This window comes from Misgurnus anguillicaudatus, chromosome 19 (genome assembly GCF_027580225.2).
Source record: "Misgurnus anguillicaudatus chromosome 19, ASM2758022v2, whole genome shotgun sequence".
Classification (NCBI taxonomy): Eukaryota; Metazoa; Chordata; class Actinopteri; order Cypriniformes; family Cobitidae; genus Misgurnus; species Misgurnus anguillicaudatus.
Genome location: NC_073355.2, coordinates 40,587,967 through 40,602,421, shown reverse-complemented (window position 1 = coordinate 40,602,421; position 14,455 = coordinate 40,587,967). Strand labels below are relative to the sequence as shown.

The 14,455-nt window shown below is 39.7% G+C and overlaps 1 protein-coding gene across 1 annotated transcript in view; it reads right to left on the bottom strand.

Moving 5' to 3' along the window:
• Positions 1-1,010: 1,010 nt before the first annotated feature.
• LOC141351147 (uncharacterized) overlaps positions 1,011-14,455 on the bottom strand; it is a 29,726-nt gene continuing 16,281 nt past the window's right edge. Inside the window, exons 10-18 of the mRNA XM_073857641.1 lie at positions 13,541-13,684; positions 11,379-11,939; positions 10,843-11,295; positions 10,251-10,763; positions 8,716-9,252; positions 5,599-5,810; positions 4,773-5,058; positions 4,524-4,686; positions 1,011-2,681 (exon numbers count right to left, since the gene is read on the bottom strand). Coding sequence (XP_073713742.1) covers positions 2,360-2,681; positions 4,524-4,686; positions 4,773-5,058; positions 5,599-5,810; positions 8,716-9,252; positions 10,251-10,763; positions 10,843-11,295; positions 11,379-11,939; positions 13,541-13,684 — 3,191 coding nt within the window. The 3' untranslated portion in view covers positions 1,011-2,359. The remainder of the gene's footprint in view (positions 2,682-4,523; positions 4,687-4,772; positions 5,059-5,598; positions 5,811-8,715; positions 9,253-10,250; positions 10,764-10,842; positions 11,296-11,378; positions 11,940-13,540; positions 13,685-14,455) is intronic.

Genomic DNA, 14,455 nt, shown 5'->3' with positions numbered 1-14,455 from the left:
ATTCAGGTTGTAGCTATATTTGAAAGTTGAGAGAGATGGCACCTTACCCGCGAGTGGGCGTGGTTTCAGCGCCAACAGCGGACACGTCCCCTCCGCTTGAGAGCAGTGATAACTTCAGCGTTTTTTCCAGCATTAAATTTGGTTGGGTTAATAAAACATTTTTCGGTGGTGTGGCAAACTCAGAACACATTTAAAGAGATAGTTCACCCAAAAATGAAAACAATGTCATCAATGACTCCCCCTCATGTCGCTCCAAATCGCAAGACCTCCGTTCATCCCCGGAAACACAGTTCAAGATGTTCTATATTTAGTCCGAGAGCCTGTTGACCCTTCACTGGAAATCCACGGTATACTGTCCATGTCCAGAAAGGCAACAAAAACATCATCAAAATAGTCCATGCGACATCAGTGGGTCAGCCAGGCATGTGTCGAAGCATCAAAAATAAATTTTAGTTCAAAAACAACAAAAATCACGACCCCATTCAGCATTGTCTTCCCCTCCGCGCCTGCTGCGAAGCGCATGCGCAAGACCAAAGCCACGCGACTGCAGTGCCGCGGATGACGTGTTATCCTCAGACATGTTTGCGAAGTTTTTTTTTTCAAACTTACTGCGCATCTACCTCAGACTGTAAACGAAGCCTGGGCGCACAACCGCCCCCCCCCCCAAAAAAAAGCCGGGGCGCACCAAATAACACGTCAGCCGCGTCACTGCAGTCACGTGACCCGAGTCTCGCGCATGCGCCTCACGACAGACGCGGAAGAGAAGACAACGCTGAACAAAGTCGCAATCTTTGACATTTTTGGACCAAAATGCATTTTCGATGCTTCAACACATTTTAACCGACCCACTGGTGTCGCATGGACTACTTTGATGATGTTTTTGTTGCCTTTCTGGACATGGACAGTATACCGTACATAGATTTTCAATGGAGGGTCAGTAAGCTCTCAGACTAAATCTAAAACATCTTAAACTGTGTTCTGAAGATGAACGGAGGTCTTACGAGTTTGGAAAGTCACGAGGGTTCATTATTTTCATTTTTGGGTGAACTATCCCTTTAATATCTGACTTTACACAAACTTTAAACTTTTTTTAAACAACTGGGCCCGGGGTTTTTTGAAATCCATCTTTTGTCACAAACAAGTTCAAGTTGTTGACTTTATTAGAAAAAAAAACATGGGCAAAACTTTGTACTTTGTATTAACTTCGATTCGGTAATCAAATTGAAACACATTCATTCTCTAATTCATCCCAGATAAAAGTGCAATACTTTTAAACTCTCAAGCAACATTCAAAATGATGTAGTGTAGCCATTCAGCTAAGCCATAGACGTATTTTGACTCACTGTCTATGTCTTTAGTCCTATAATACTTACTCCCAAGGCAATTTCTCAGAAAGCTTCATCATTATTTAAAAGTGACGGCGTTTTTAGACAGCTTTGTCAGCTGTTTCATTTAGAGTTTACTTTGTGCCAAGCACAAAACTAACAAGAGAAATAAAATAATAAAATAAAAAGGCAAAAGCTGCAATCTAAGATCAGATTCATCGAAGCATCATGCAAAACTTTCTCGTGTAAGATACAGCTTATGTGCAAATGCGCTACAAAATAATGTGCCAAACAAAATGTTAACACCTGTATGCTAGACATAACAGAACTTTCATGCTTATTTTCTCCAAATGTTGGTCATGTGCTAGAACGATACATATAACTCAATGTGCTTAGCTTATTTAAATATTTAGCAGCAACTGGTTCTAGACGAATCTGATCATCCAATTTACGCAGTGACGAGATTCGGTCATAGCTTGTAGCCTTCAAGAAAGGTTTGTGGAATCATCAACATAAAAACTGGGCTGTACTATAAACGTCAAAGCTGCACGGCATTGAATTTGCCTATGCTTGAAGCAGATGAGATCAATAACTTTAGTTTAAGTGCTATGTCATATTTTTACGTTTTGTGCCTTTTGATTGTTTGTTTTTCTTTGATTTGTCGACGATTTATCATTTGGTAGGGCTACAGACACTCCAGCACCTCTTGACAATAAACGTCATGAATCGGGGTAGTTTATTTAACACTTACCTCATACTCGTTCTGCATCCTAAAAAATGCATGAAATTTTCGTTAACTTTAAATAATTCTGATCATTAAGAGCCAAAAGACAGATGAGAGCTGCCATGGCAACAGACCTACCTCAAGTGTGTATCTGTCAGAACAGATGCTTGTCTAATATAGGGCAGGTTTTAAGTGGGTCGATATCAGAGATTTTACGAAATCTCTCAGAAACAAATATTCAGTAACAGTCTGTACAGAAACAAAACAAGAGATATAATAGCTTATGATACATACATATATGGAAGCGACACTATTTAGCGGGGAATGAAAGTGGCTCTGATGTGGGTAGTGGCACTGAGGTGGCCACAGGGGGCAGCGTTGAGGCTTGGGCCGGAGTGGGTGCAGGTTCAGATGCTGGTGTGGGCGTGGCCGCGGGGTCTGGGGGCGGCACAGAGGGGGTGGCAGTGAGAGTCGTGGTTGTAGTGGAGGTGGAGGTAGCGGCTGGGAGTTTAGGAGATGCGTCCTTCACGGGCGGTTCAGTCTTGTAGTTCAGGTTGAGGATGTGCTGCTGTAGGTGCCTGATCCAGTCTTCCTGTACCGAGAGAGGACCGTGAAATTCCACGTCACAGAACCTATAAGAAATAGTTGAGAAATTTAGTACAAATGGACTTAACGTAAAGTCATTGCTAAAAGACAACGTTATTTTGTGTATTTTGTACAACCTCAAATCAGAAAAAGTTGGGACACATTTTGAGTAAAAAAGGAATGGAATAATTTACAAATCTCATAAACGTATATTTTATTCACAATAGAATATAGATAACATATCAAATGTTGAAAGTGAGACATTTTGAAATGTCATGCCAAATATTGGCTCACTTTGGATTTCGAAAGAGCTAGGAAGGAATAGGAAGATTCCTATTCCTAAACATTGGTCCTCCTCCAGCCTTTATATGTACATTTAATTTTTCTGGCCGCTTATTGCTACCTGTCTTAACTTCTTTGGAATGTGTAGCGCTTATGAAATCTAAAATAAGCCAATATTTGACATGACATTTCAAAATGACTCACTTTCAACATTTGATATGTTATTTATATTCTTTTGTGAATAACATATAAGTTTATGAGATTTGTAAATTATTCCATTCCTTTTTTACTCACAATTTCTACAGTGTCCCAACTTTTTCTGATTTGGGGTTGTATAATGCAATGTGTTTGTGTGATTTATGGTTCAAAAAACACATTATTTTTTCACATCGTACATTTTTGTAGCTCCAGATTTCAATCGCTTTTACGTTTGAGATGCATATCATCTTTTGCATATCATTAACATGTACTAATACACACTTGCACACTAAATGAAATATAAAATCGTCAATCGAACCATAGGAGCTCTTAAAGGGCAGGGTATACTTAACTCTTTCGCCGCCATTGACGAGATATCTCGTCAATTAAGAGAAAACGCTTCCCCGCCAATGATGATATTTTTTTTGTCTTTCCGCAATACCGCTACTTCCGCAACTTATACAACCCGGAAGTAGCGCCTCATGTGAAAGAGAAAGAACTCCGTGTATGCTTTAAAGATCGCTCTGCATCTGATCTCTATCAAAAGTCCTTCACAAAAATTGAATTATCTCAGCGTTTTGCTCAAAATTGGGTGTTTTTCAAGAAACCTAACCATGTTTGAGAGGTGATTACAAGAGAAATAATGAAGGTAAGATGAAACGGTTTTTTGTTTGAAAGCAGAGGGTCTGTTCTTTCATCTGATATATTGTTTGTTTATATATTTAAAGAAGAACATTTTCTGGAAGGCATTAAACTTTTGTGAAAATCATGAAAAATGCTGGCGCTGGCTGGCAAACTTTTTTAAAAACGCTGGCGGGGAAAGAGTTAAAGGGTATAGTACACGCCCCACCGTATTTTTGAATGTTTGTGCGTATGCGTCAAATGCCTGTGAACGCAGTTTGGGTCAAATTAAGATATTAATTTAATCTTGAAGAACTTATAAACCTATATACGAAAGTAACCTGCAATCATATGCTTCGAACAGAGATGGCGATAGAGAGGCTGCAGCTTTAAATCCATTATAATCTGGGCAGATGTACCCAACATTTGTGTGCATAAAGGTTTATGCTAATAAGTGTACTGTGTCATTAGCAAACATCAAACTTAAAGCAACACTATGTAGTTTTTGTACCTTTAAATAATGTCTCTAAAATTATTTCAGTGATAGTACAACTTTTAACTGGACAAATTGTACTGTTGCTGCAACCTGAGCAGCCTCCTAGCTGCTACAATCACACTCTGAAAGTGGTGGTGGAGGGTAGAGCACACAGGCCTGCCCCTCCCCCTGGCCGCAGAAGAGTGTCTGATACAAGACACTGTTGCGCTTTTCAACCACATGGGGGAGCTGTAAGTCATTTTTACATGGAAACTACATAGTGTTGCTTTAACTGAAATCAAGCATAACTCACCGGCACTTCAGTGAGTAAATTTTACCCACAAGTCTAACCAGTGGGGTGGAAGGGGGCTTTGGCACAAGAGCAGGTATGGTACCGGAGCGAGGTTTTGGAGGGCCACTCTCTCTTTCTCCTCCATCGCCATGTGACGGATGTTTCGGTGGCCGTCTCTCAAATCCTTAGGTGAAAAAAATGTAAGGTAGGTACAAATTTTGCATGCATAAAAGAAAATTCGGATGAAATAAGGTATTTCTGAGTCCTGACCTCGTGGTACACGGACGTTGAGTTCACTATGGGCCACCTGCGCGTGTGGAAGTGCGTTACTGGAATGACGACTTTCAGGAATCGGGCCATGCTGTGTGGAACTTCCGCTCCTGCTTTTTGCCTCTGTTGCCCTTAATGATAAACCCCAGGAAGAGCTGCTGGCATCCCGTCCTATTGCCCTCTTTTGGGGCAATGTGAGAGATGCCCACTTGGTCACTGTGGGCTTGGGGGAAGCAGGAGTCGTAGGGTCAGAATCACGGGGCGGCGGAAGAGCAGAATTGCATCTCTGCAAGTATAACCAAAACACTTTATTATAGGCCAAACATTTTTTTATTGTTTACACAATATACGTACAGGTCAGGGGTAGACCTCATATTTAACACATTTTTAAATTGCGTAAAGATCACACTAAATTAACATGTTAAATCAGGGTTCATCAACCTTTTTTAGGCCAAGGACCCCTAATTGATAAAGAGGAGCAGGGAACCTAATTACATGTATTAAATTAATGGTGGTAACGTTACAAAAATATTTTAAAAAAATTGGCATACTACATAACATTTTCACTTGTGGGAACGTTATGCTCTTTATTTTATTTTATTTTTGTTTGATGCCTATTTTTTTCCAAAAAATGTGGACCCTAGTAATACTACAACTGACCCCAAAGACCCCCTCGACCCCATGTGTTAAATTGTACCCCCTTTTTAAATAATCAGCTCCAATTGTAATTTAAACATACAAAACATAAACCAGATGATAGATGCCACATTATTATTGACTATTAGTATTGAAAAGCATCACAATGTCATTTTATTAGTTATCATACTTTCTTCTGGGCAAAACGGGCTCCTTGTTTGTAACTCTGCTGCATCTCTGCTGCCTTCTGCGGTCGGCTGCGGATCCAGGCGCTCAGCGTCTCGATGGGCGAACCATTAACACACCACTCGGTCACGCCAAATTGCCGCAGATGTGCTCGAGCGTGACTGGCCAAAGCTTTTCGGTTCTCAAAGTAAAATCCACAGAGTTCACAACTGGCATCTGAAATGGAACAATAAAAAGGTTAATGATGAATTGAAATGGTATCTGAATTTAAAAGGAGTTTCAGAATTGAGACTTTTTGGAGTGGTTTCACAGACAGCGCTTAAAAACAAAAAATATCTGGGGCACCATTCACTTCCATCGTATGATTTTCTCCTACTATGGATGTCAATGGTGCCCCAGATCTGCTTGGTTACAAACATTTTTCAGCATAAAAAAATAAATGTATGAAAGTCTAGAGCTTGAGGGTTAGTCAATGATGACAAAATTTAAATTTTTCGGTGAACTATACCTTTATAGGGATACTATAAGTATTTTAAAGGGGTCATATTATGCACTGCAAAAAATTACTTTTTCACTTAGTATTTTTGTCTTGTTTTTAGTAAAAAAAAAAAATCTTAAATTAAGATCTAGTCTAGTCTAGTTTTTAGGCAAAAAATATAACATTTAAGCGAACGTGTGCTTAAATCAAGCAAAAAAATTGCCAGTGGAATAAGAAAAGATTTCTTGAATTAAGTGTTTATGAAAAAAGTAAACTTATTTTTTTTTAAAAGTCTTATTCCATCTGCAGATTTTTTGCTTGTTTTAAGCACTAATTTACTTAAAGTGTACATTTTTTGCCTAAAAACTAGACTTATTTTCCTAGGTCATTTTGCTCATCAAGAAAATACATCTTAATTTAAGAATTTGTAGATAATTTTACTGAAAACAAGACAAAAATACTATAAGAAAGTCATTTTTTGCAGTGTGAGATTTTTTTAAGATGTGAAATAAATCTTCGGTGTCCCCAGAGTGCTTATGTGATGTTTAAGCTTAAAATACCACACAGATAATTTATTATAGCATGTTAAAATTCCAATTTTGTAGGTACGAGCAAAAATGTGTTGTTTTTGGGTGTGTCCTTAAGATGCAAATGAGATGATGAAATGCAAACATCATCATGATGGTGGTTTGTTGCAATTGAAACTTACTTGTGCAGTCAATTATTTTTTCTTTCTCTCTTTCTCTCTGCACTATAGTGCAGATTAAAGGGCAGTATTATTGTAATTGGCCTTGCTACCTACCTAACAAAACAGGCGAAATCTGAACGACCTAATTTTTCACATGCTTGCAAAGAATGGCCTATCAAAACTAAGTTACTGGGTTGATCTTTTTTCACGTTTTCTAGGTTGATAGAAGTTCTGAGGACCCAATTATAGCACTTAAACATTTAAAAAGTCAGATTTTCATGCGATGACCCCTTTATAATAATTTAAATTTGCCTTCTACTACTAAAATGTATTGATAGAAACACATTAAATATTTTCAGTACTTTAAAAGATCCCAACAATGCTCATTTTAGGCTGTGGAAGCCGCCATTGTTTCACGTATAGTGCATTCTGGGTCGAAGGCGTGTAATGGTATAATTTTACAATCTACTGATTAAAGACTTGTTTAGATTGTTTACCTCACTGTAGCGTTAATAAAACGAGTTAAGACTGCAACCTTTTGATGTCTTTTGATGATTTACATTTGTACTGTTTTTAATTTTACATTCATATAGCTAATCGCAGTGTACTGTATATCTATTACGCCATTTATGTGTTTTATAGTCGGGGTACCCTTAAAGTCTAGCTCCAGACTAAAATGCATGTTTGCAACTACTGAAAAAACAGCTTAAAGCAATAGTTCAGCCAAAACTGAAAATGTTGTCATCATTTTCTCATGTTCTAAACCTGCATGAATTTCTTTTTTCTTGTAACCATTGACTTCCATAGTAGGAAAAACAAGTACGATGGAATTCAATGGGTACCGTCAACTGTGTGCTTACCAACATTTATCAAAATTTCTTCTTTTGTGTTTATCAGAAAAAGAAATTCATACAGGTTTAGAACAACGTGAGGATGAAAAATTGATGACAGATTTTTCTTTTTTGGGTGAACAATCCCTTTAAGCTGGTTTGCTGGTTTTAGCTGGTTTAGGGTGGTGAAAGCTGGTTTAAGCTGCTCCTCCCAGCCTGGCAAAGCTGGTGGGTCAGCTAGTTTGCCAGCCTGACCGGCTTAAAAAGTAACACAAACACATTTAGACCAGCTTGCTACACCAGCTAAAACCAGGCTGGGAGACCAGCTAAAACCAGCTCACCAGCTTATTCTGGGTTTAGCTTTTTTCAGTAGGATGAGCTCTGAAAACAGCTTGTAGTGACACACACATCTTAAAAAGTTACCCTAAGACAAAAAGGTGTATTGGCTATTGGTTTTAAGACAACTTTGTGAATGGTTTTGATCCAAAACTGTAGCTTTGATTGTGTTTACAGTGCGCATTATAACATGTGTTCATGTTTCACGTGTAAATAAAAAAAAAAATCGTTTTCACACAATCTCTATAATGCTGTTTTCACTGTCCTCAAAACAGGCTTTCTTGTTCTATGAAGTCCCTCCTTCAGAAATACGTAACATGTTTGTGACATGATTGTGTAGTTTGTTTAGTGTGTTTTCATTCGTTTGAGCTTAGCTGGCGACTGACGTATTCATGTGGGCGGAGTTTAATCAAAAACTTTTATTTTAACATCATTCAACCGGTAAGTAGAGGGCTGTAGTCCAAACCGGCCGTTCGCTGTAGGCTTTGAACGACGAATTCTGTTCAAGAAAATATATCACCTGGCAGTAAACTTTGAGCTTTATCATTTTGCATGTATTATTTATGCTCTAACAGCAACATTACACACTAACTAAAGATTAAAAAATGGGATCAGGAAGAACGTGACCTTTAAATGACCAAATATAACTAAGGCCTAGCCTTGGCAAAATCTAAACCCTTTCTGGGAAACCAGCCCTTCATTTATCTAAAAGCAGTACAAATAATTGTCCACTCATTGTAAACTCTTTACTCAGACCGTCTTCAATGTCATCCAAAAATGCACCCTTACCCATGTGGCCCATTCCATGTTTCTCTATGGAGACTTTGCTCTTAAAGGAATAGTCCTGTGGCAGATTCGAGAAGTTTTTCGATGGGATAGGCAGTGACTTCTCTCCCGGTGCTCCCTCGTCCATCTGCACCTTCTTCTTTAGCTGATTCACCCCAAATAACTTGGCCACAGATGAGGTGGAGGTTAAGCTCACCGCTCCAAGGCCATGCTTATGAAGGCGCGAACCAGAGTGGAGAAGGTTAAGGGGCGACTTGCGGGATAGCATGGGGGAATGATAGCTCGGACTGTTCGATGATTCCCTACCATCTTGTTCCAGTTCCCCCTTTATTCCCAAGGCAACAGACGCAGGGGTTGTTCCCTGTCGTCTCATAACTTCCCACAACGTGTCAATGGGCGAGCCGTTTACGGACCACTCTGTGATTCCCATGTGCCTCAGGTGGGAACGGGCGTGGCTCGAGAGGCCTTTGCGGTTTTCGAAGAATTCGCCACAGAATTCGCATCGAATGTCGCGGGAAGGTTCCTTCTCCTGTGTCATGACTGTGAGAGAAAAACTGATTTAGTAAAAAGACTATTTGGGTGATTCTCACGAAACCATTGAAACACCACGGCACTAATGATTTTAGCTTTAAAATGTGTAATATAGTAACATTAAAAAGCATCAGAATTAACACAATACTGTGTTCTACCTTGCACAATGTGTGATTTCAACATAAGAATTTATAATTGTAAATTTTATCTCATTTTCTGCTGAAATTCTCATTACCGCAATGTGTCCGGCTGTGTTTGAACATGCGTTATGTTGTAATTTAATCAAATTAACACAAAAATATTAAGAAAAAAAATAAATGGATGTTTTGCTAGACTACTTTAGATGACAGAAAAAATATTTACTGAATATTCATGTATAATAATAATGAAGAAAATGTAGGAAAATGATGTGTCCATGCCTGTTGTTCTCATCCTCCGCAACACTTTTTGAGAACAGTTTAAGCACACATACAGAATTTTAATAAAGTTTGATTTTGAGTGACCAAGCACATGGACAAGTTACTTCAAGACGGCTACCAGGTAAGATCATTTTTTTACAGTTAATTTGAAATATTGTCTTGTCAGAATGCTTACACGACATTTTGATTATCATTACCGCAACAGATGCTTATTAAATGTTAATTTAATTAATAGAAGCATAATACTTTGATTTTAAATGAATGTGCAGAATCTCCAAATTATGTTCTTTCAGGTTTGTCATGTCATTTTGAAAATATGTCAGTGTTGATGTTTTCTGACTGTTGCGGTAATGAGATTTTTTAGGACTAATTTTTTAAATTATGTTACAAAAAGTGTTAAATGATAAGTAAAAGTTTTTAAATTAATGTTCCCATTTACTCCAGACTTTGTTTTTCAATGTCTGGTGGGGAAAAAATTAAATGTAAGCAATTTTTACATTTTCATGCCTGACATTTTTAAAACCAAGTTTTCGTGAGAATCACCCATTTAGTTATCTCATTAAAAACGGAGAAAGTTTTTAAGCTTACCGAAGTTGACTGGATAAATATTATCTGAACTGCTTAAACCGGAATGTTGCGGCTCCGGGGTGTAGCCTTCATTTACACCCATATCTGACCCTTTCATTGTTACTTCTACAAGTTCAGGCTCCGGTTTTGGTTTAACCATCTCCACTGCCGGAGAAGAACTAGCGGTGGATGTTGAAGGAGACATTTTCCGGGTAGCGGTCTGATCCTGGATCGGGGAATGAGGAAAGTGGAAAGGCAGACGCCCAAGAACACTCCCGGTTGGGGAAGAGGAATGGAGAGCAGACCGAGGCACCACCGGACCCGGAGAAGAAGGGGACTTTGGGGATTTAAGAGGTGTGATGGACGGTAAACCTCGACGGATTATAATCTCTCGTAGCGTGTCAATGGGAGAGCCATTCACGGACCATTCTGTAATGCCGAGCTGGCGCAGATGGGAACGGGCATGGCTGGAGAGACCTTTGCGGTTCTCGAAAAGCTCTCCACAAAATTCACAGTTCACATCTTTTATTGGCTCTGGAAGAAAAACAACCAAGGATGTTAACAACGTGCAAATACAGATTACCAAATTCAGGAAGCAATCCATGACTGTTACCTATTGGGAAGGACATCATTTCACCACCACTAAAATGAAGCACCTGCATGGCCGAGGATTTCTGCTTCTTTGCGGGTGGACCTAACAAGGTGTGGGGAGAAGATGAGGTAGCCTTGGAGCCAATGTTGGTCCTCAATGGAGTTGTTTTATAAAGGAGAGGACTTGATGGAAGAGGCCTTTTAGTGGAAGATGTGGAGGGTAAAGGGGAAGCCATGCTGGTTTTATGGGACCTCAGGTCTTCGGGACCATCCGAGAGAAAGGCATTGGCTTTGTGCTTGAAGTCATCGGTCAGAATGAAGCGGTTGAGTAGGTCGATGGGGGAGCCTTTGGATTCCGAGTACTCGATCCCGAAATGGCGCAGATGGGCCCGAGCGTGACTCGAGAGGCCTTTGCGTGTTTCGAACCATGCACCGCACAACTGGCATATAATGTCTTTGGAGTCCATCTCCATCGCTAGAAAAAGAGAGAGTGTGAGCAAAAATAAATTAATAAGGCAGAAGAGGAAGAGTGCAAATTATTAAAAAACGATCTCTTACTAAGATTCAAAGGGGCATCTGTGTCCTGTGGTGCCCAAAATGGTTTGGTGGGACTGGAGATGTTTGTGGCCTGGTTCTTTCCCAATGTTTTGTGTTCCTGGGATCGCAGTGGGGAAGAAACAGGCAGCAAGGAAGAGATGGGAGCTTTTCTCAGTACTGGAGAAGGAGAGCGCGATTTTACGAATGGAGACGAGGGCAAAGAGCCGGCCACGGAGGAAGTAGCCGGGGACGAGGAAACTTTTACAACTGATCCTGCGGAGAACGAGACCGTAGGCTTGGTGTCTAGAAGTTCCTCTTCGGTTTCGATATCTTTTGTGGGGCTGGGTATAGACAGGGCATGATGCTGGGGTTTTTTAGGTGACGCCATGGATGGAGGGGTGCCAGTGAAACGTGTATCCGTGGCACGTTCTTTAGAGATCTGTCGTAGGAGGTCAATAGGTGCTCCACTCTTCTCTGACGTACCGATGCCTAACTGGCGTAGGTGAGAGCGGGCATGGCTGGACAAACCTCGACGTGTCTCAAAGGTAGCGCCGCAAAATTCGCATTTTAATAAACTGGAGGCTAAAAAAGAAAGCAGAATAGAGTAAAACATGATGGAATGGAGGTAACCTTGGTGACAGTCTTTGGCTTATTACAAAGGTAGATACTTTGAAGAATGTTTGTAACCAAGCAGATCAGGGGCACCATTCACTTTCATAGTATTAGTTTTTTCTACTATAGAGGACAGTGGTGCCCGAGATCTGCTTTGTTACAAACATTCTTAAAAATATCCCTTTGCATTTAGCAAAACAAAGCAGATCTGGAGCACCACTGACTTCCATAATAGAAAAAAAGATACTATAAAAGTAAATGGTGCCCCAGATCTGTTTGTTTACAAACATTCTTCAAAATATCTCCCCTTGTTTTCAACAGAACAAAAAGGATCTGGGGCACCGCTGACTTCCATAGCAGGAAACATAACACTGTAGAAGTGAATGGTGTCCCTGCTCTGTTTAGTTACAAACTCTCTTCAAAACATCTCCCTTTGTTTTCAACAGAATAAGGCAGAACTGGGGCACCACTGACTTCCATAGTAGGAAAAAATATACTATTAAAGTAAATGGTGCCCCAGAGCTGTTCGGTTACAAACATTTTTCAAAATATCTCCCTTTGTTTTCAACAGAACAAGGCAGATCTGGGGCATCACTGACTTCGATAGTAGAGAAATTTATACTATAAAAGTAAGTGGTGCCTGAGAGCTGTTTGGTTACAAACATTTTTCAAAATATCTCCCTTTGTTTTCAACAGAACAAGGCAGATCTGGGGCACCACTGACTTCAATAGTAGGAAAAAATATACTATTAAAGTAAATGGTGCCCCAGAGCTGTTTGGTTACAAACATTCTTCAAAATATCTCCCTTTGTTTTCAACAGAACAAGGCAGATCTGGGGCACCACTGACTTCAATAATAGGAAAAAATATACTATTAAAGTAAATGGTGCCCCAGAGCTGTTTGGTGACAAACATTCTTCAAAATATCTCCCTTTGTTTTCAACAGAACAAGGCAGATCTGGGGCACCACTGACTTCCATAGTAGAAAAAATTATACTATAAAAGTAAATGGTGCCCGAGAGCTATTTGGTTACAAACATTTTTCAAAATATCTCCCTTTGCATTCAGCAGAACAAAGCAGATTTGGGGCACCACTGACTTCCATAGTAGGAAAAATTATACTAAATGAAAGTGTGACATGCATGTCAAGTATGCAATGTCACACTGGAAATGTGACCGTTGCATTAAACCCATCTCAGTAGTGAACAAACGCACTGCAAGTCGTGAACACACACACACACCCGGAGCAGTGGGCAGCTATCCCTTAAGACCGACTCTCTAACCACTAGGCTAAGACTGCCCCATGGAAGTGAATGGTGCCCCAGGTCTGTTTGGTTACAAACATTCCTCAAAATATCTTCCTTTGTTTTCAACAGAACAAGGCAGATCTGGGGCACCACTCACTTCCATAGTATGAAAAATGATACTATGGAAGTGAATGGTGCCCCAGATCAGTTTGGTTACAAACTCTCTTTTGTAAAGTAATTTATACAGGAACAATTCATAGGTGAGTAAATATTGACAATTTTTATTGATCAGTAAACTATCCCTTTAAATGTAAATAATTGTACCTATGGAGTCTGTCTCTTTGGATTCAGGAGTCTGTTCCTGATGGGAAAACAGATCTTTTTCTCCTGGACTTGTGGACAAGTTATCTGTAAGGGCTATTTTGGCCTCCTCCTCGTCTTCGTCATCATCCTCCACCTCCTCACCACCTAAACAGACCGAATAATAATTACATTAAAGTATTGTGGAGTCTAATAACTTCAAGGACAACTAGTACAAGTTTGCAAGACTCTCATTTGAAGAATGATAAATACTATAAATTAGGACTTATATTTTGGTCCTAACAGCAGGTTTGGGCCACACGGTGTTAGGGCTTAAGGGTGTTTTCAGACCTGTAGATCGATTGCCTTGTTCCGAAACCGGGGGTTTAATGCCTACAATGTTGCAATGTCATCTTGGTTTGGTTCACTTTCACAAAGCAACAGACCAGACTTTGTTAATACAAGTCACATGCGATTAACTCTCCTTTAATTGGTCAGAGTGCATCTGTTTAATTTCCATGATTCCCCTCGAAGTTGTCCTTCAGAATGGACAGACAGCAGCAGCTTTGTGGAATGATTTTGTGGATGATTTGATATCTGTGGTTATATTACTTCATTATTTGAGCAGGAATCAAAACTTATTTTCATTCTTCATTCTTTTCATGTGCATATTGCGGAGAAGAGTAATTAAAAGACACTTTATAAGGAACAGGTGCGCTTTGGTTTTAAATTGCGTTGATGTGCTCACCAAAGAGCTATCAGGTATGTTTATGGTTAAAAAAGCAATATTCGTTGGGTCGGATTGCTATTACACTTATAGCGAACCGTTCCAAAGTTAATTTGCAATTGGGCCAAGACCACCTCGTTCAGGCGGTCTCGTAGCGGTTGTTTTGGTGTGGATCCAAGCTCGATTGCCGTGTTCACATATGCCTAAACAAA